Source organism: Trachurus trachurus, assembly GCF_905171665.1.
Source record: "Trachurus trachurus genome assembly, chromosome: 20".
Taxonomy (NCBI): domain Eukaryota; kingdom Metazoa; phylum Chordata; class Actinopteri; order Carangiformes; family Carangidae; genus Trachurus; species Trachurus trachurus.
Genome location: NC_139911.1, coordinates 10408341 through 10429863, shown reverse-complemented (window position 1 = coordinate 10429863; position 21523 = coordinate 10408341). Strand labels below are relative to the sequence as shown.

Here is a 21523-nt window from a genome sequence, read left to right as displayed (position 1 = left end):
GCTAGCCTATAGGCCTACATGAATGAACGCAGTGATCGATGGTATAGAAAACCAACATGAGGGGCTGAGGGCATGAAGAACAAAACATTCTTTGTGTTTTTTCATTGTTGGACGCACTGTCTCTGTGGCCCCAATCTGGGACGGGATCCATTGTGCCCTTTAATAGTCCCGTTTGGTCACTATGGAAACGAACTACACAGGACACATTGCCATTAGGCTATAGACATCAACTGGAAAACATGGACCCTGATGATGATGATGATGATGATGATGATGATGATGATGATGATGATGATGATGATGATGATGGCCTAATCCTAATTTGAAGACATGTTGTAATGGAGCAACTGAAACTTCAGACAATATATGTAGGCCTAGCCTAGTTAGATATATAAAAGTTATATGCATTTTGATGTAGTATGGGCAGTGAGGAGACAAATATATAGGCTAAGCTAGAGATATCTACATAGCCTAGGGCCTAGGCTATATGATATCATATCCCATCAGGAGTCTAAACGACAATATAGGCTACATTTTGTAGGCTATGTGGTAATGAAGAATTGAAGAGATAATATGAGTTATTATAGCCTACTCTTATATGTGAGGTGATTAAAAAGTCCTTTTAAGTAAACATGTCTCATGTGCTGGAGAAATAGGCTACTGTATTGCAGAGGTCGGGGGTCCGTGACCCCTAGGCCTATATATTTTTTCGATTCCACATTTATGTTACAAATAAAAACCTCAATTTGAATATCTTGTCTGCATGATTAAGCTATCATGCAATTGACAGATATTACTGATATTGACACCTGTCTGTTTATAAATGGCAGTGGCATGGCCCCCTACACACTGTAACTGTACGTAGGCTACATTTTTACTGAACAACATGTGTATTATTTGGATAGCTTAGTAGTGAATGCACAATAACAAGATATGTTTATACAAGGCACTAGGCCAGGGGAGTCCCTGCTCCATCAGTGTGGGGGTCCCTGGCCTGAAAATACATTGTAGATGGGTAAAAAAAAAATAAAAAAAAAATACATTGAACAACACTGACACCGTGCGGACAGTGTAGAAACAACAAAGACTGATTTCATTGGCTATCAGTTTCATGACGTCACTTCCTGCATATGACTTTCCCCGGGAAGACGATTTGGCGCGGACGGTGCGGCTGCTGTTGTTGTCGTGGTGCTGTCGGAGGTTCAGAGCAGCTGTCAGTTAGATAACGTAAAAAAGGAAACCAAAGAAACAAAGAAACAGACAATAAAGGTTAAATTAATGGCTCCGGTATCAAACCCAGACAAAGACGTGGACACTCCGGACGGCGGTGAGTTTGTGTTGTTAGCTTTACGTTGCTAGCTGACCTCAGTCGACTTAGACACAGGGGGAAAGCGAGGAAGTAAGCTAACACATAAGCTAGCCCCCACTGTCATGCTAATACAGACAACAATAAGCTTAGGTTATTGGTGCTGTTTAAGTCGATAACTCTGTCGTTTTGGCAACAGTTTACCCAGAAACCGAGTGTAGATAATCCCCAGGAGAGGAGGATAAAGTGGCTAATGTTTGCTAACACCGACGCGATACTAGCGTTGCCTGCTGCTATCTATGAACCAACGCTCAATTTTATCACACAAAACATAAACAAAACCTTACTCAGTATCACAAATTACCGAGCAGTGTCTCATATTCATTGAGAAGAGGTCAAATATAAACAGTCTCGCTACTGCACCTGCGCTCCTCAGACAGAGGACTCCCCTGCAAACGTGACAGTGCAGTGTTTGTTTTTGCATTTGGCGTTTTGATAATTCAGCCTGTGCAACGTCCGTAGCTGCGTAGTCGCCATGTTGACGTCTGACGCCTGTCTCTCTGTCTATCTGTCTTTCTCTCTGTCTGTCTGTCCTCAGATGATGGAGGAGATGCCTGCGGTCTGGCGAAGTCTCGCTCCCGACGGGAGAAGAGGGAGAAGGTGGGAAGGAAGTCCGCACTGGAGCAGCTGAAGAGAGCCAAGAAGGGGGAGAAGGTCAAATATGAGGTAAGGAACAAGTGTTTTGGTGCACGCCTGTGTGTGTGCGTGGCAGACAATATCACACAGTGTGTTAATTAACACTTTAAAACCCTAAGTGTTGTCTTTCTTGAAACAAAATAAAACAAAAGGGATCTGCACACCATTGAGCTACCATTTAAAACATGTACTGTATTAATCAGTGTGTAACGTTTTGAGCCCAAAGCCTCTTCCTCAGACTGATAACAGACAGGTTATTTTTTGCTTATAGTTTATTTTAGATCCAGCCCCCTACTAGACGTTTTTTGGGATGTGCGTGTCACCCACCTTTTTTCTTAATATAGGTCTCATAGCAAATTGTGTGCATACTTCCACAGTCCTTGATTCCCACCACTTCTTCTGGATGAACAGTGTTACAGTACTATGAAGTAGTTACCTAATTTCTCTGGCCCTGCACTATTTAACGGTGTATTTATTATATTCATAGCTGGATTTTTGTATAAGAGGGAGGTTAGATGTGTTTATTGTCAAAAAATTAGTTGGACAATCAACTACTTTGATGATTTATTATCAATGCCAAATACCAAATCTTAAAGAAATGTTGATGTTTCTTACTAGTGGTAGATGTTTATAAGGCAAATAAGTAATTGACTGATTGAAAGAAAAGGACAGACTTGATTTAAAACCTTTTTGAAGCTGTTCATAAAGAGAGAATAGTGCAGTTGGATCCGGTGTTTTTTTTTTTTGTTTCATTGCTGATATTCAGTTCATGATCTCATTTTCAGGTGGAGGAGTTCACCAGTGTGTATGAGGAGGTGGATGAGGAGCAGTACTCGAAGATGGTACGAGAGCGACAAGAGGATGACTGGATCATCGATGATGGTGAGTCACGATCTCTTGTTAACCACTGTGGTAATGTGCGTGATTAGGGGCTCTAAAAATACTTCTCTTCACTCAGACGGGACAGGATATGTGGAGGACGGACGAGAAATCTTTGACGACGACCTGGATGATGATGTTGTCGAAAAAAAAGGTAATCACCGGATGTGCACTTGACATTAGATTATGTTTTGTCTTTTTGAGAACAGGAGTTGGATGGCAAATATTACAGATGTGTAAATAAAACATGTTGTTTGTGTCTGTAGGAAAACCTGGTGCTAAAGGAGCAGACTCTAAGAAAGCTGCGAAAAAATCTGTCGTCGCCAAACCCAACACCATAAAGAGTCTCTTCATGAGCAGTAATGTCAAGAGGCCAGCTGAGGTGTGTTTCTGTTTGCACCATTGACTTCCATCTGTATCTGTATGTGACATACAGCTGTTTTGCAGCTGCATGTCCTTGAACACAATTTCATACATTGACTGATGTTTTTTTTTTTTTTTTCTTGCAGAAAGACGTTGACCTGTCCAAAGATGATTTGTTAGGAGATATCTTACAGGACCTGCACTCTGAGGTTGGTACCACATCATATAGAAAAGACACATAATACACTGTCAAGTCATTCCCTTTTAGTTGATTTGATATTTGACTTTAAACACTGTTTCTGTCTCTCCTCCTAGAAACAGTCTCCCCTGGCTCCTCCACCAGTCGTCACTCTGAAGAAAAAGAAGTCTCTTGGATCACCAATGAATCCTTTCTCCATCAAACCTCAGATGCCGAAGGTATTCTTGAACTTGTCAAAACTTGTCTTTAAAAGTTTTTAAAAAATAAAATGAAGCCTCTGTAAATTTTTGGAAGATCCAGCTCATTGAAAATATTGTCTGCCATCTTTGCAATCGCAGGAGTCACCCTCAACTCCGGCGTTAAAGGCCAAAGTGATCCGTCCACCGCGGTCTGTACCCACGCCCAAGCCCAAGCCATCGGCCCGTTCTTCTTCGTCCACACCTGCTCTTCCTGTGGAGAAGCCGAGGGCAAAGGTGGAGGAGCTGGATGAAGAGGAAGAAGGTGAGGAAGACATAGAGTCATATTTGAGAGAATGTGATAACTTTGACCATTTTGTCTATTCTGGAAAATGAACACACACTTATTTACCGTTTATGGCAATGTGTTTCTTAAAGTAAATGACGCTCTGGCCTTTGACGGTGTGGACTTTGACGAGCCGATGGAGGTTGAACTTGAGGAGGAGAAACCTGCAGTCGCAGAGGAAGCACAGCCTGAATCTAAAGTAGCAGCAGTTAAAGTTGAGCCCAAAGTGGAGCCTCAGGATATTCTCTTGTGAGTTGTTTGTTTTGCTTTGTTGTTAGTGTCTTGTTTTTGAAAATGTTTACATTTTGAAGACATGGAGAAGCTTGAAAATGCTGCAATTTTAGCAACTTCGCCTCTTTGTCTTTTTCCAGGTCCAGCAGGCTCGGAAGCTCTTGGGGCCAGGAGGAAGACGCCGGAGCCAGTGAGGCTCAGGTCGAGGTCCAGGTCGACTCCAGCCAACTCCCTCTAGCGCAGGGGCCGGACGGAGACCAGGTTTTCCGCTTCTATTGGCTGGATGCCTTTGAAGACCAGTACACGCAGCCCGGTGAGTCATAGTTACACGTGGAGAGCAGACACTATCCCAGTAGCACCGCTGTCCAGCTTTGTGAATCACATCCTGATAATTTTTTTTGTTTAATTGTCACCCAGGTGTGGTTTACTTGTTTGGAAAAGTGTGGATCGAGTCTGCAAAGTCTCATGTCAGCTGCTGTGTTACTGTCAGGAACATCGAACGGACCATGTACCTTCTGCCACGTGAATATGTAAGTCTGCTCTTCTGTTGTGTGACTACTAATCACACTCTGATGGGACAGTTTGTCAAATAATGGAAACAACATGGAACGACCACTTTCTTTTCCTTTAATACTGTGTGTTGTTGCATTTCTGGACAGATGGATATAAACTTTCTTTTGTATGCTTGTTAAATTGGACAGAAGATGTTTATTCTTTCTTGACTGGTATCATCCATATTAAGATGTTTACTGTTATTACTGTGGGGACTCGTGTTGAGATTCTCAGTTGGTTGCCATCAATTTGCCATCACAGAACAGTATTGTCCCGTCGCTGTGTGCGCGCGCGCGTATGTATCTTATCACTTTAAAGCAGATATCAGTGGAATGTTTTTGTTAATATAAGTCCTAAATAGTCCTATTTTCCGTCAGCAATCACTTACATGAAGTATTTCAGCCTAAACACGAGTCTCTCCGTCACTCTGCTCTGCTGTAACCCCAGGAGAAAATTTTCCTTGTGGGATACAAGTGTTATCCAATGAGGAGAGAGAACGGCATGAAGGGCTGTGTGTGCAGCCAAGGGATGCGCGTGAATGTGGTGACGTAGCACGAGGACCAATTGATGCCTGACAAGGGCGGGGGCTGCTAACTCATGGTGCGTTCAAAGAAACTCGTACTTTGTGTTTTTCCTTCCTGTGAAGTCATACCAGTTCGATCTGGTACGAGTTCACGGGTCGGAAGTTACGAGTGGCCGTTATAGGGAACTTTCACAGACAACAGGATGGTAAAAACACGAGCTACGGGTTACCTGGAACGCTACCAAGTCGTAGTTGTGACTTGAAGCTGTAACTTACGGTTTCAAAAGCCTGCCTTGAACGCAGCATTAGCCGAAACGGCCGTGAAGCTGATATCTGCTTTAACGCACTGCTAGAGTCCTATTAAGTGTTTGCATTTTAATCTACAGAAAGTAAACACCAAGACAGGGGAGGTGTCGGACACTCCTGTAGGAATGATGGATGTTTACCAAGAGTTCAACGAGGTCTCCGAGAAGTTCAAGATCATGAAGTTCAAATCGAAGGTCGGTACAAACTCTAGATAAAAACCACATAGTTCAGCTTAATGGTATTTTTCCCCCTGATGTTTCGTTTCTGTGTTTCTCCGTCTGCAGAAAGCGGAGAAGAACTATTCCTTTGAAATTGCTGACGTGCCCAGTCAGTGCGAGTACCTGGAAGTCCGATATTCTGTGAGTAGACAGTACACACATCTGTCAGAGCCAGATCGTCCTCGCCTTTATTTGCTCTCTTATGACAGGACCTGTCTCTGTGGTAAATGTTGTTATCGTAGGCCGAGTTCCCCAGCCTGCCGCCCGACCTGAAGGGTGCAACCTTTTCCCATGTGTTTGGTACCAACACCTCCAGTCTGGAGCACTTCCTCCTCAGCAGGAAGATCAAAGGACCTTGCTGGCTGGACATCAAGACACCACGTAAGGAGGATGCCAAGAAACCTGGGCTATATATCAAAGACTGATAACACTGCTGCATGTTGTTAAAACTAACTTGTATATCACACTGAACATTTCCCTCTTTGATTCTCTAGTTTGAGTAGTGACACCCCGGAAAATGCTGATGTTAAGTCTCCTCTGTCTGTGCATTAGAACTGGTCGGACAACCGATGAGCTGGTGTAAAGTGGAGGCTCTGGCCCTGAGGACTGACCTGGTCACTGTGGTTAAAGACCTGTCGCCTCCGCCCCTCACCGTCATGTCCATCAGCCTCAAGACCATCCAGAACCCCAAGACACACCACAATGAGGCAAGAACACTGCACACACTAGAATAAACTGTAGCAGGCAGGTGTAAACAGACTGAAATGTAAATTGAGCAAAGGTCTGATGATGTCATTTTTCCTGTGTAGATTGTGTCTCTGGCTGCTCTGGTCCACTATCGGTTCTACATGGATAAAGCTCCACCTCAGCCTCCGTACCAGACACACTTCTGTGGTGAGTTGTTTATACATTTATTTATTTTTTTTGCGTTTTTACATCTTAACTCATTGAGTGCCAACCACGTAATTTCTCGTTTTTCGTTCCCATGCGTTGAGTGCCGAAAACGTAATTTTACGTTTTTTGCTTTTTTTTTAAATTATGAAAATAGACACTTTAATACACATTATATGTAAATTTGGGGACTCTACGACGAGGAGAACTGAAATAGATGACGATCAAAGTCACATGACAGCTCATGATCTGGAAGTTTTTATCATAACTCGGCTTCTGCAAACGAGTTCTGCATGCAGATGCAGCGCAGCTGCTCTGCTCTCACCCGCGCTGCTGCTCCAGCTGCTCGAGCTGCTCGGAGCTGAACCAGGAAGCTCTCAGCCGACAGTCCGCCCGGTCTTCAGCTGGAGCAACACCGTGTCCTCCCCAAAGTCCTCCCGCGGTAAAATCTGATGGTCTCTGGACCAAAGCAGACCGGCATCACCGACCCGTACCACAGAAGGACCGACAGAGGACTGAGAGCGACAGACACAAACAGCGCACCTTTCATAAAAGACGCTCTATCTCCTTTTCTAGAAAAAAAGGAGGGATTTTGGTGAAACCCAGCCATGTTTAGCTTGACTTTTCTCAGGAACAGAGGCACGTAGAAACAAACGGTTTGTGGCCACTTGAAGCATTAAGGTAAACCTTTCAATTGAGCCACAGTATGTGTTGGTGGCAATAATATAGAATACACTGTGGCTCTACATAAAAAGTCAAAAATGGTCTAAATTGCCGGTACACTTGACTAAAACTTTGGAAAGGAGCGCGGCACTCAATGAGTTAAATGAAATGTATAATTGAATGTAATTTAAATCAAATAGAGATGTGTGGGGATTTTATCACATTCAGTCATATTGTAGGTCTTTCTTTCATGTTTTGTCCTGTAGAACAACTTCCAATCATAATGAAATATGGCCAACATCCTGTTGTTTAGCTTCCATGAACATGCTAAGCACCAGTTAGAGGTTCACCAGTAAGAAAATGATCAAATCACAAATATGCAGAAGTGGTTATTTATCCTTTTTGTCTTTGCAGTGGTCAGTAAACCAGCCGACTGTATTTTCCCCTACGACTTTAAAGATGCTGTGAGGAAGAAGGTGAGTGGTCACTACGGAGCTCAGGTTGTTTGTATTGATATTTTCACAGTGAGTTTATTTTAGATGTTATTCAGCCTTTCTGAGACGTGATGTAGAATATTTTTTGCAGTCCAAAACCTCGTTGTTGATATGAAACACTGATGATGTGTCCCTATCCCCTCTGTTAGAACGGGAAGGTTGAGATAGCTGCTACAGAGCGAACCCTGCTCGGTTTCTTCTTGGCCAAGATGCACAAGATCGACCCTGATGTTTTGGTGGTGAGTAGAAGATGCTGGGATTGATGTCTAATTTGATTACCATCCCTATGTAAGACCATATGATGCAGAGGAAGCACAGTATGCAACTGAAAAAGAAGAAAAAAGAAAACATCTGTCTTTCCTCTAGGGCCACGACATCTTTGGTTTTGACCTGGAAGTGCTTCTGCAGAGGATCAACGCCTGCAAGGTTCCTCACTGGTCTAAGATGGGACGTCTTAGGAGGGCCAATATGCCCAAACTTGGGGTAAGAATAACAAAAGCTCTGGTTCATGGGTATCATAATTCATGTCACCACAAATTTCTAATGTTGTGTATCATTGTGTGTTTTCAGGGTCGCGGTATGTTTGCAGAGAAAAGCGCAACCTGTGGCCGTCTGGTGTGTGATGTGGAGATCTCGGCCAAGGAGCTGATCCGCTGTAAAAGTTATCACCTGACTGAGCTGACTGCTCAGGTGCTGAAGACGGAGAGAGTCATAGTCCCTCAGGAGGAGATCAAAAATCTGTACAGGTGAATACGTTTAAAGGGTCATTTCATCAGGAAACACACCAGCAGCACAGAACAACAGTCTTATGAGTCATTCAGTACATTTCTCTATTTTAAATGTGTCAGTGTCTCATTTTTTTTGCCTACAGACATAAATGTAAAAATTACTTGTATCCTAACCTTATTTTTTTTTATGCGTATCCCAGTGACTCTCCTCATCTGCTCTACCTGCTGGAGTTGACATGGACAGATGCCAAGCTGATCCTCCAGATCATGTGTGAGCTCAACGTGCTGCCGCTGGCCCTGCAGATCACTAACATCGCTGGCAACGTCATGGTAACATCCAACATCATCTTCCTCAAACAACCACATTGTTATTCTGGCTCAGCTCAGCCAGAAAACTCAAATTACAACAATTAACATTGCAGTCGGTTCACAATTTGCTGAAGGTCGTGATGTTAACGTCCAAATAGCATAGATGCTTAAAATGTCTCTATCTGCCTGTAAACTAAAGCTGTTACACAAACACATGACAAAAGAAACTAGGATGAGCAGTGAAATTTCAGGCAGCAGCTTGTTATCACTTATTGTATGATTGAAGTACACATAGAAAACTGAACTCAAAAACTAAACAGTTTGCAGACAATAGAAAAACTTGCTTTTCATATGAACGAAGATATAAGACTTAGTTTTTAAAAGCTTTTATTAACGCTTAGTGCCGGCTCGTTTTGATCAACCAGTTTGCTCAGGGAGAACTAGAAAACACAATGTGCCAGGGTGAGATGGCTTTTTTCGATTTCAGACGGAGAGAAACATAAAGATTCATCACCTTCCAGGCTGAAGTCATGTGTGGCCTCAGGTTTATAAAACTTTATCTTTTCCTGCTACTCCTCTGCAGTCTCGAACTCTGATGGGCGGTCGCGCCGAGAGGAACGAGTTCCTGCTGCTCCATGCCTTCCATGAGAAAAATTACATCGTCCCAGACAAACCGTCCTTCAAAAAGGCCCAGCAGGAGGTGGTAAAAACACACAAACACAAGTTCACCCCCCTGTTTTTCTTATCTTCTCATCATCTTACAAATGTTAACTGCTTTTCCCAGGCTGACGGAGATGAAGATGCGGATGCAGGGAAAGGCAAGAGGAGGAAGAAGGCAGCTTATGCTGGAGGTCTGGTGCTGGATCCTAAAGTTGGTAAGCACATGTTCGAAGTCTGACTTTGTTTCTTTTTTTCTCTCTTGTGCATTTGCATGTTTTCGTATTTCTATAACCTCCCTCCATCTCTCCTCCATAGGTTTCTACGATAAGTTTGTGCTGCTGCTTGACTTCAACAGCCTGTATCCATCGATCATCCAGGAGTTCAACATCTGCTTCACCACTGTGCAGAGGGCGGCTTACAACGCAAAGAAGAAGAAGAATCAGGTGTGTCCAAGTGTTTATTGTAAGGCCAAGTGTGTTTATGTGATTTAATGATTTAGTTTAGTTACTTTGATAGATTGAAAGAACAGTTTTAGGCAAAAACCGACTAGGAAGACCAGACGTGGTTTAATCGATCATTCACAATGGCCATGGATCAAAGATGTAAGGTGCAAGGTCCCAAAGAAAAGTCCCTGCTCTCTGTTAATTCATATTTCCATGGTGACAGGAGGACGAGCAGGAGGAGATCCCCGAAATCCCAGATTGCAACCTGGAAATGGGAATCCTACCGAAAGAAATCAGGAAGCTGGTTGAGCGGCGTAAACAGGTCAAACAGCTGATGAAGCAGCAAGACCTCAACCCAGACCTCTACCTGCAGGTACACAACACACACACACACACACACACACACACACACACACACACACACACACACAGAATCACGATACATATTAAAGGACAACTCTGCACAAGATATTTTGGAGATTTGAAAGGAGGATATTAAAAAAGCTTGCTCCTGTGAGCGTGATCATCAGTTTCAATCAAAGACTTCAGTCATTGACAGTTTTTTTTTATGATGGAAAAACATTTCATAACTTCCACAGAAAACTCTCAAACTGTTGCTGCAGCATAACTGACTTCTTCTCTGCCCATCTGTATTCTTATTACGCTCCACAAACAGCCATTGTTTTGCTGTCGTATTGGTAAAAAAAAAATTGCCTTAACACTGTTGTTGCTTTTGAAATTTCAAAGCTGTGGCGTGAGGCCCATATTTATTTAAGCAAACATCGGTGAGACAACGTGTGTTTGAACATTCTTGATGAACAGATGGACAGAGTAATGTTAAAAGATGTCAAACATTTTCCTTCACGATCACTGTCACCTTCCCTATGAAACATTCACCACCTTGTATTTTCATTATGACTTTGTGATGTGCAAATGCTTGTGTGTGTGTGTGTGTGTGTGTTTGGCCTGATTTAAGTCTTGTCGTTCCTCAGTACGACATCCGTCAGAAGGCTCTGAAGCTGACGGCCAACAGTATGTATGGCTGCCTGGGCTTCAGCTACAGCCGTTTCTACGCCAAGCCACTCGCTGCCCTGGTCACACACAAGGGTAGAGAGGTGAGTCATGCATTAATCTCTCTTTCTATATATACACACATACTTTAATGACTGCAGCCTTTATAGCCACTCCATTTTTAGCTAACCCACCTGATGGCTCATATAGATTCAAACTAGATCCACCAAAGACAAACAACATATACTAGACTTCTGAGGAAAAAATCCAACTCATAGAAAATGCCTGGTCCAAATTGGTCTTTATACTTTTTGCATAATCCTAAAAACAAAACCTCCTTGGTGGAGGTGATAAACTGAACTAAACACATCTGGTAAGACACACAACAATCCAACAGCGCATACAAAGACACAAAACTCACTCAGACTGACTGAATGCAGAAGAAGTCCAGCAGTACTGATCCCCAAACCTCCCATTTTCACCCACCAGAGGGCACTGCTGCATCAGATTACACGTGTACGCCGCTCCTCCCTCGGTTCCCCTTTTTATTTCAGACTTTTTTTTTTTGCTCATCTTCTGTTTCTTTTTTGGTTTTCCCCTGTCTCGCATTTGTCATCCTTTCTCTCCGCAAAATTACCTCGTTCTCTCTCTCACCCTGCGCCCTTCCCACGTTCTAAATACGATTATTCCTTCAAGTTCATTTTGTCAGAATAAGAGACCCGCCGCAGCGTCTGTGATATCAATAGTCCCTGTGTTAAGTATTTTCCAGTAACAAAATGCCACGGGCACACACATGAAGCTCCCGCTCGCCCCATGTGAGGTCTGATTGTGTAATGACTTCTTTCAACACACACAGATGGAACAACATGGGCATGCACGCTCAATAAATTGGTGCAAAGCTGCATGTGTACTGCATGACATAAACGGCTAAATCTGGTATTGTAACTGAACACCGCGCGCACACACACACACACCACACACTCCCACCATGTCAGTGGTAGTACTCATGTTCATTTAATGAGCTCTAACAGTACACATCCTCAGCAGAGGCGTCAGGCTTTGCCTCAGGGGAGTCCTTCATTAAGATCCCCTTACACACTCATTGTGCTCCCTAATAGAGGGCAGGGCAGTAACTCAGTGTGTGTGTTTGTTGTTTTGTCAGTTTGCGCCTCGAGTCACGCTCGTTGCTCTGCTGACAGAGGTACGTTGTAAAAGGTGTGTACTTGATTTGCTGCCTGCTACAGGTGCGAGTTTCTCCGCCTCCAGACTTTACAACCTGTATCTTTGTCGACTGCCAGAGGTACATGATGGGTTAATTACATTTTACCTGCTCCACGCTTTATTTCACCCCGGCCTCAGACAAGAAGTTGGCTGCACTCCCTTTCTTCCCTTTCCAAGTTGTTCACAGTTGTCTAGATAACTAATTTAAGCCCCACTATTCACACTGTAAAAAGCAGCCCCAAATGTTACTTACAATTCTCACTCATTCATTTGTCAACTCTTCTTTTAAAACTCTGTGTAAATACAGCAGATCGCTAATTATGTCGCAAAGAAGAACTGCCAGCTTGACTGTCCCTCAAAAAACGACTTGCTGAATTAATCTGTGTAAAAGTAAATCTGAACTAAAGCAAAAAAAAAAAAAAACAGGTTTCTTCAAATGGCTCTTCTAATATTATTGTTCAAGTGTTTTGTATCCAGGCAGCAGCAGTTTGAAGTCATAAGTCTGATATTTAGATTCTTAACCCTCGGGGAGATAAAGACGCACTGATTTAAATAAAACGGTAAACTAAAGATCTGAATAAAGCAAATAATAAAAAAACTAAACAAAACATTATAATAGCTGGTAAAATTCTTTGTTATTACCAAAAGGAGTTTTATTCTAAAGGATAAGATCAATTATATATTCAATATTATTATATATTTCTATGTTTTTATGTCGATGAATCCGATGAGAAGAGCAAATCTGAACAGTTTGAACTCTGCAGCTTCACCTGCAGGTTTGCAGCTCTCGGTGCCGAGCCCATTATTTTTCAACTGGAAATGTAAATCCTTAAAAACGTAAAAGTATTTCTCAATATTGTGTTTTGAAGAAGAAAAGAGAGAAAAGATTCATGTTAAATGGACAAACAAAGGAATACATATTTATTACATATTTCCAGTGGGATAGGTTTGGAGCTCTGGGCAGTATTTACCTGATATACTGTATAATATCAGCAGCTTGGGAGGTTTGCTGGGAATGAGTTGATTTAAAGCTGCTCTTTTTAAAACACTGCTGATGGCCGACATTGCTCTGAGATGTTTCTCAGCCGTCTTACGTTACCCAGTGTGCTGCAGGGACAGTAAACAAATTGGATTGTGTTTTATTAGGACTTTACTGTCTAAGTGCACGGCATATAGAGGCGACATGACATGACATGACAGACCGGGGGGAGACCTGCACCGAAAGGTCAGCGCAGTCAGATCTGAAGCCGCAGGGAGCTGAGCGCATAGCACCGAGCCTCCACTTGCTGAGGTGGCAGGATTTCCCACGTTGCGCGATCTTAGTGTTTTTGTTTACTTTGTATCTATGAGCAAAGAACACGTCTATTTTTACTGCAGGTTGTGTGTTTGGGGAGATCACTGCATCAACACGACCAGGGAGTCCCGCAGTAAATAAGATACATTGTTGAAGATAATTGAGTACGCTTGAAAATCTATACTTGTTTTTGTCAAAAATTTCTATTAAAAGTAAATAAAACCCTTCAATTAAATGAATATCTCCAAATGTTTACAATCCAGCTGGTTAAATTCAGTCACTTGTGACTGTTTAATACAGAAGAAATATGTTCAATTGTATTGAAGTTAATATAAATGATATATCAAATCTTGCTCTGTAGTTTCCGCAAGACTTTGTGCTTATTCTTTCGTAGATAAATCTAAGGTAAATCCTGATCGGTTCGAGGCGTCACACATGGATCATATGGTCGGTGGTCAGCCTGGGCAAAGCGGCAACGCGAGCTGCGATTCATGCAACGGTTTGACCAGATCGGAGCGGCTTTATTGAATTTGCATCGAGCTTTAATAAAGCGAGGTGGCCGCAAGCCAAGTAGTTCTTGGTAGTTTCCGACTGCAGCGAGCCAGAAAGGCCAGCTGGCATTTATAGCGGGGTTTCTAGTGTATTTGTGGCGTATTGCTGTTTGCACCCCCGCCCCCGTTTTAATCGTCACATTTGCACTCAACTTTCATGTCATGATTTAGGAGGCTTTTTATTTTTGTAATTGTAACACGTACACTGACTGCTACTCGGTTGTGCAGTGTAAATCCACCCTCCCGCCACTCAACGCGTTCCCGTAATCTGTTTGGACGTGGGGGGGGCGGAGGGTGAATGTCGCATGTGTTCTGTGTATTTATTGATTGGCTTAGCTCTCACCTTTCTCTCACTCTCATTTTAAATTGAGGCCTAACCCCCCTGTGGCAGGGCGGGCGGGTCAGGCCGGGGGGCCGCGGCGGTTTCTCGGCCCGGGGAGGGTTCAGATGAGGAGGCTTAGAGCTGGATGACAGACCCTTGGCTGTGGCTCTTCTGCTCAGATTTGCCAAGTTAAGAGGGGAAAGCCCCCTCTTATCAGCCCCCACCACCACCACCACCACCATGACGCTTCTGTGTGTTTCTTGAGTACGTCTTCTAACTATCTCTGTCTGCACGTATGTATGTGTGTGTGTGTGTGTGTGTGAAGGCCGCTGCGTTTGTGTGTGTGCACAAGTGCTACTGGCCGAACTCTGCCCTTTGTCGGGGGACCATTTGTTGTGGCCCTCCTCTGTCCTGGTATGTGTGGGTATTAAGGGGGGGATGATGGGTATTAAGAGGAAGGTGAAGGTTTAGGATTACACAGGCGAGGGTCCACCACAGATTGATGTCCCCCTCAACCCCTCGGCGTTATTTTGAGTTCTTTTGTATGTTCGCCAGAGAACAGTTGGGTGCAGAGAAACAGATACATGAAACACAGACAACGGACGCACACACATGCGGTTATAATAGGGGGCTGATAAAAGCATTTGTCACACACGCCAGTAAGACTTTTATTGCCCACCGACGGCTGCCCGGCGGATCCTTGACTTCATCTGATAAATACAGTGGACTGTCGGACCCTGTGGACCCCAGACTGTCGGACACCTCTGAACATCTGGTTAAAACATGGGAGTAGGAGGATTGGCTGCTCGTAGCAAACAAAGACAAACAAAAGCTGCTTTGCTTTAAGTGTAGTTTATGTTTCTGGGAGGTGTCTCAAGTCAGGACACAGGAAGAATCAAGTGTTATTTATTTTTTTTTTTAACATTTCTTTTGTTTCGCCACATTTTTGTTTTAAAAATACACAGGCCTCTTGTTACTGAGCACAAACTGTTGGTGTTTGTTAGTGTGTCTCTCCTCTTAAACGAGTGATGTTAACAACAGAGGCCAGTGGAAGCCGCTGATTGTTGCGGAACGCAGATTGGTTTGACCTTTGGCCCTTTTGCCAGCAAATCTGACAACCATTAGCAGGTGTGTGTGTCTCGGGATGGAGGATGACTCCTGAAAGCCATTCTGCTGTAATTGAGTCTCTGTCCTTGTGTTTAAAAACAGCCTGACAGGACCTCGTAGTTGACATTATTGGATGGCATGCGGAGTGAAGGATAGAAGTGGGCTTGGGTAACAGAGCCCCGAGGGTGTGGAGAGGTCAAAGTTTGGTTTAGGTTAAACCTCTATGTGTACATGTGCGTACACGCGTGTGCATGCGGCTGTAATGAAGTCTGAGTAAATATTGTTGCCCCCGGTGTCCCTCGTTCAGGTTCTGTATCGCTCCCCGTGTCCCGAGAATCACAAATCATTTCCTCGTATCGTACGTGGGAGATACCCAAACCACCTTATCCTGTCTCTTCTCTGTGTGTGTGTGTGTGTGTGTGTGTGTGTGTCTGTCAGGCCACAGACCGCCACCGCGGCGTGTGAGGAAACATTGTTGCCCCCATTTCTTTCATGCAGGGTCTCAATCGCTGTCGCTGTCTCAGAATCACGGGGGGTAATTTTTACATTTCCCCGAATGGACATAAGAATACATAAGCCTACTAACACGGCTGTGTGTGTGTGTGTGTGTGTGTGTGTGTGTGTGTGTGTGTGTGTCTGCATATGCATGTATGCATGCTCGTGTCTGGGGAAATGAGGGCTGCATGTTTCCACGGTCCCGTAGTCCCCTTAAAGAGCTGGCTTTACTCCTGATAGGAGTGGACTTAACAAATAGTCACATGGGAGCTGCGCTGCTATTTTGGCCACATTAGCTTGTCTGCGAGGGCTGACAGTGGACGGGACAAGGTTTCAGAATCCAAACTGCGACTTTAGTAACACCTACTAATGAGGCCATGTGAGACCTGGCTAATGGCGGGGATTATGATCGACAATGGATTGATCTGACATCTGCTGTCTTTATCAGGGTCACTGATGGAGTTGAAAATGAGAGGATAATTAGTAAATGGTTTTTAACTGACGTGGCGAACGGATGATGCATATGTTCAGTCCCATTAAAATCCTCACGCTTCTTGATTCGTCACCTAATAAACCCCCGATCCTCCCGATTCCTCTCGTGCACGTGCGGTAAAAAGACATGGAGAAAATGATAGAGCGCGTAGCTCTCTGGATTGCACTTTCTGAATAAATTTGCAATTGGTTTCATGCCAAAGTGTCTTTTCAGTTGACGGAAGATTAAATGGTGACTATTTGGATAATTGATCAGGTTTTTTGAAGACACGGTTTACGAAGCATAAAATACCAGATATTTGCCGTCTACAGCCTCTTATCTGAGGATTTACCTAATTCAATAAATCACTTGTAATTGAGCATTTAAAAAAAGAAAAAAAGACTAAATGCACGTAACCTGTTTGCCTGACATCCTTTTAAAAATCCACCGACTTGTTTGACTGGACCAGAGGGGATGCAGCGGCTCGTCTGGATGTCGCCTGTCCAGCTGTTAAAGACCATATTTTTTTAATTGAGCAGACAGCAGCAGGATTGTTGTCATTGTCAATTTATTTGCGATCTCGGGGCCGGTTGTATTAAATCACACACAGCTTTACGACAGATTGACCCTGCGAGCAGCAGACATGAGAGCACCGCTAAGGCATCTGCCAGGACAGGTGTGTGTGCGTGTGTGTGTGTCTGTGTGTGTGTGTGTGTGTGTATTCCTGTATGCATGTGAAATCATTTCAGCGAGAGACAGATTTCCATTCTCTGTGCGTCGTGTGCACATGAGCTCACACTACCAGAAGAAACTTTGAAGTCTTATGCGTCACTGTACGTGAGATTGTGTTAGTGAAAAATGCAGCTCTTTTGTTGTTAGTGTACACGCACGCACACACACACACACTCCTCCTGAGAGCCTTGTGTACGTGTTGTGCGTCCAGCGCCTCCCCCAGTGGTGTGTTCCTCCACAGGTGCTATTTCAGTCGGTCGACTGTCATCCCAAAATGCTTTTCAGCTGAGTGCTTTTCAAAACAATCGTCACTGGTGCCCCGGGCTCTTTTTACAAGGGCCCTCTGCCACGCTGAGGTTTAACATGCCGCCTCTGATCTGCTGATCAGAGCAGCCCAGCAGAGGGGGTGCAATGTGTGTGTGTGTGTGTGTGTGTGTGTGGAGGGGTTCAGAATGGGAGGACCTGGATCCTCTTTTGTCTGCTTATCATTCTGTCTGAATTATCTTTATTGCTTCCTTTCCACATACAATTTGTCACTCAAGCACGCGAGTCAATTAAGACTAATATTCTTATTTGAAATGACAGCCTGGCAACAGACAAAGGATATTTTGATGAAGAGGCGGGATGAGTGGATTGAAATAAAGATTATATGAGAGCGGCGTGACAACAAAACTCATAAATCTCTGATAGAGAAGGCCAGCAAATAGCTGAACAACACGCGGGGAAAAGGCGGATATCACAACAAGGCTGAACCGCTCATCAATTAGCGTGACAGGGTGCAATAACGCACAGCTAATGGGTACACAGGTGCACATGCAAAGACATGAGACATTGTTAAAAGCACAAAATTACAAGCTGTGAAAAGTCAAGTCAGACACGGTGGGCAAGTGTAGATCTCTTTAAAAAAAATCAAATCTAAGTGTTGCATGGCTTTGTAAAAATATCAATATTAATACCTCACCACTTTATTTGTACTTAACTTTAACTTGATTTATTCAAAAACTCTTGATTTGGGTTTGTTCAGCTGCACTCGTCAACCAGACCTGTGCTCCTGTAGAAGTCGCTACGGCAGCACCACTTAACCAAACTACTTCTTTTAGCAACACGGGCAGGGGCAGGCCACCCTGGTGCCAAAGCCTAAAGGCCGATTGTCACATACAAAAGGTTTTTTTTTTAAAGAAATGCAGAGTATAAAGGAAAAATGTCACTTGTAAACTGTGCAAGTCAAAATCCAAAGTCTGTACCAGTGTGAAACACGAGCAGGTCTGAAAAACCACAGCTGCAGCACACTGTAGTTTCTTAAAGCTGCCATCTTTTGTTTTATGCGGTGAATACTTTCATATGAATTTAGATGGTACAGAGTAGAAGAATGTTTTTTTTCTCCTGACAAAACAAAAACTCATGGATTAAGTTTGGTTTTGCACAGGATGTGATGGAGGAAACCAGCAGCTGCTCTCCACAAGAGAAAACTTTAAAGAGGTGTTGACTCAACTGTCCAATCGTTTTAGATGATGCAATGTGTTGGTGCTGTGGAGCTGCATTACATCATAACAAACCGTGCATGTTGTCTATTGTGCAGCCTACTTTCCTTGATTTGTACGGGGGTGGACAAAATAATAGGAACACCTGTTAAAGTATCACAGACCGTGTTTGACATTGAAACCTTAAAGGGCTGGGTGTTCTTAATAAACTGCAAACTCTGTGTATAATTTGGCATAAAAAGAAGAAAGAGGAGCGAACGGGTTATGGGAAAAAAAGGAATCCATTTTTTTTTTTTTACTACCTTCAAATCTTCGACTCTGTTCCTTCACTCTGCGGGAGGACTTGTCAGTGAGCTGCTCAATTACTGTCCAGTCTAATTACACTTTATTAACACAAAGCAGCCAGGAAGTTAAAGACAGAAACATGTGGAAATTAAGTCATGTTCTGCTGTGAGATAAAGAGGGAAGTGGTAATTGGAAGATTTTAACAGATTTTTTTTTTTATTATAAATGAATGGAAAAGAAAACGGAGCCAGTCACAGGGGAGAGGATTGACTTGTTTTAGATATCACACTGATAAAATCAGATTTTGACCAAAACAAAAGTTCATATTTTCTTTAAGAGTTGATGGGTAATATTGTCTCATTAACCACACAGGAATAAAGCAGCAAGTGCTTAATATAAGTTTACATTTTGTCCAATCAACACAAATAAAAATATTCAGTTTACGCTCACAGATAAAAAAGAAAAACAAGACAAGACATTAGAGGAGCTGCAATCCAGTAGAGGTTTGATAAAGAAATGAATAAAATGATGAATTGGAATGGATGAGGATTATTGTCTGTCGGGCAGCTGATCAATCAATTGATTTAAAAGGAAAATGCAGGTTAACAAAGTTCCTTGTTGGGTTTTTACTAACACGATGTAAATAAAAGTCAGTTTTAATAATTGTTCAGGTCTACATTGAAAGTCTTTTTTTTAATAATTTGGTTGATGTGGATGTGAGAGAGAAGAATTGTACATTATACATTAATATTTATAGATTATGTGAAGTGATACGAGTCCTCTGGAGCTTTTTCAGTTGTTTGCCCCAGTATGAGAGGCATTCACGGTGGTGACTGGTGCAGTCATCAGAGGGCAGACACGCACACATACACACTCTTTTTACCCCCTGGGGATATATGTTTGCATTGGTCCATATTGTATGTGTGTGTTTTCAGATGAGCGCTCACACATGCGCGCACACACACACGCTCGCTCACACACACCATCATCAGTTGCACACATTCCAGCGTCATGGTCAAACGACTTGTCTTTCACATGGCTCATTCCTTAAAGCAGTCCGTCCTGCTGGAAGTGACAGCATATGGAAAACCTGTCTAAATGAGTCCACACATCAATTACATCAACACATTCTCACCTCGCTCGTCCCCCCCCTCTCGCCTCACTTTGCACTCTGTCTCTGTCTTTCCCACATCGCTCTATTCATCACTTCTCTGCCCTTTTCCTTCCGTCTGTTCTCTGATCATCCCTCAGAGCCTCAGCTCCCGTCTCTCTCCTCTTACAGCACTCTGCTGTTTTATCACAGCAGAAAAAAACACTGGTGAAACCTAGAAGCCTAAAGTTTCTTTCTTCAGTATGTTAATACCATGGCTGAACCTCGTTTCAGTGACTGTAATAGATCGAGAACACTACCTAATTTAAAACAATGCATGAGTAGGGGGGTTGTTTTTTCAGGTACCAGTGAGACAATGAAATACGATCCGGCACCGACTGCTCACAGTAACACATCTGTCTGAATTTGAATGCTTGCACAGCAGTTTATAACCCTGTGTGACTGAATTTACCTTTTTGTATTTCTAGCACTGTGTGTGCTTGGATGTGTTTTTCCAGTCGAAGCAGCTTGTAACTGGATGGTTGCATTGTAGAAAAAAAACCTAAACTGCTCTGATCACTTTGTGCATAGATGCCTCACCCTTTTTTATTAATGGGACATGTGCAGATGGCTCAACACAATTCAAACTGAATGAGAGGGCTACTTTTTTCTATACATGACCAGAGAGTACCTTTTTTGTGGCAGTAATGGATTTATAAGATTTTTGTGTCAATTGATTTGAAGAAACTTTATTAATTTGGAAGGAAATTCTCAATGCCAGCAGCCCATGACATGTATACCTTTATTCCAAACAACACAGAATAACAATAAATAGACGGAATAACAATACATAGACAGAATAAATAGAAAAAACAGACAGTATCTTTAAAAATATATCTGAAAAAATGCTTGCTAAGACTGATACTGATGGCTAAATAGGTGCTAAGGAGTGTATAAAAATAAAGTGCATGAAATACATACAATGTGATGAGGTGCCTTGATTCATAAGGTATTCAGTCAAAGTTTGCCATGATATGCAGTGTAATTACTCTGATAGAAAGTTTTATTTGCATGCTCAGATTTTATATTTTGGTTGTGAACGCAACCTGAGACCTGCTGTCTGTACGCTTCATGTGCAGTTAGACGTGACTGAGCTGCAGCGAACCCAGATGTTACTTGTACCTGAAACTTCTTTGGGAAGATTAACGTTTTTGACCTCCACCAAAAAGAGAAGGAGAAAAAAAAGAAGTTTTCACTTTCACTTTCACTTTATATTTCCCATTCTTTCCTTAACTGTACTATAGCTTTATTATTTGTGTCAGTAGCCTGCTAGCTTATTACGTTATTCTTATTAATGATTGATAAAAATAGATATAAAAAATATTGAAGTTTGAAAATGAAGCCAGTAAACTTGACCTGTCGAGAACTGAAAGAGTGAATGGATATACTCCTGACTCAGTCCTTCATTTCTTCAGCTTC

General features: G+C 42.8%; 1 protein-coding gene across 1 annotated transcript in view; it reads left to right on the top strand.

Moving 5' to 3' along the window:
• Nucleotides 1–1147: 1147 nt before the first annotated feature.
• The window catches only part of pola1 (polymerase (DNA directed), alpha 1), a gene marked incomplete at its 3' end in the record, with an annotated part of 52850 nt that continues 32474 nt past the window's right edge, over nucleotides 1148–21523 (top strand). The window contains exons 1-26 of the mRNA XM_083995742.1: nucleotides 1148–1327; nucleotides 1905–2032; nucleotides 2788–2884; nucleotides 2961–3035; nucleotides 3148–3263; nucleotides 3391–3453; nucleotides 3560–3661; nucleotides 3782–3944; nucleotides 4058–4214; nucleotides 4337–4509; nucleotides 4614–4726; nucleotides 5658–5771; nucleotides 5862–5936; nucleotides 6038–6176; nucleotides 6348–6502; nucleotides 6605–6689; nucleotides 7764–7825; nucleotides 7993–8082; nucleotides 8210–8326; nucleotides 8414–8589; nucleotides 8772–8901; nucleotides 9464–9583; nucleotides 9665–9755; nucleotides 9856–9983; nucleotides 10207–10356; nucleotides 10976–11098. Of these exons, the coding sequence (XP_083851868.1) occupies nucleotides 1279–1327; nucleotides 1905–2032; nucleotides 2788–2884; nucleotides 2961–3035; nucleotides 3148–3263; nucleotides 3391–3453; nucleotides 3560–3661; nucleotides 3782–3944; nucleotides 4058–4214; nucleotides 4337–4509; nucleotides 4614–4726; nucleotides 5658–5771; nucleotides 5862–5936; nucleotides 6038–6176; nucleotides 6348–6502; nucleotides 6605–6689; nucleotides 7764–7825; nucleotides 7993–8082; nucleotides 8210–8326; nucleotides 8414–8589; nucleotides 8772–8901; nucleotides 9464–9583; nucleotides 9665–9755; nucleotides 9856–9983; nucleotides 10207–10356; nucleotides 10976–11098 (2991 nt within the window). The 5' untranslated portion in view covers nucleotides 1148–1278. The remainder of the gene's footprint in view (nucleotides 1328–1904; nucleotides 2033–2787; nucleotides 2885–2960; nucleotides 3036–3147; nucleotides 3264–3390; nucleotides 3454–3559; nucleotides 3662–3781; nucleotides 3945–4057; nucleotides 4215–4336; nucleotides 4510–4613; nucleotides 4727–5657; nucleotides 5772–5861; nucleotides 5937–6037; nucleotides 6177–6347; nucleotides 6503–6604; nucleotides 6690–7763; nucleotides 7826–7992; nucleotides 8083–8209; nucleotides 8327–8413; nucleotides 8590–8771; nucleotides 8902–9463; nucleotides 9584–9664; nucleotides 9756–9855; nucleotides 9984–10206; nucleotides 10357–10975; nucleotides 11099–21523) is intronic.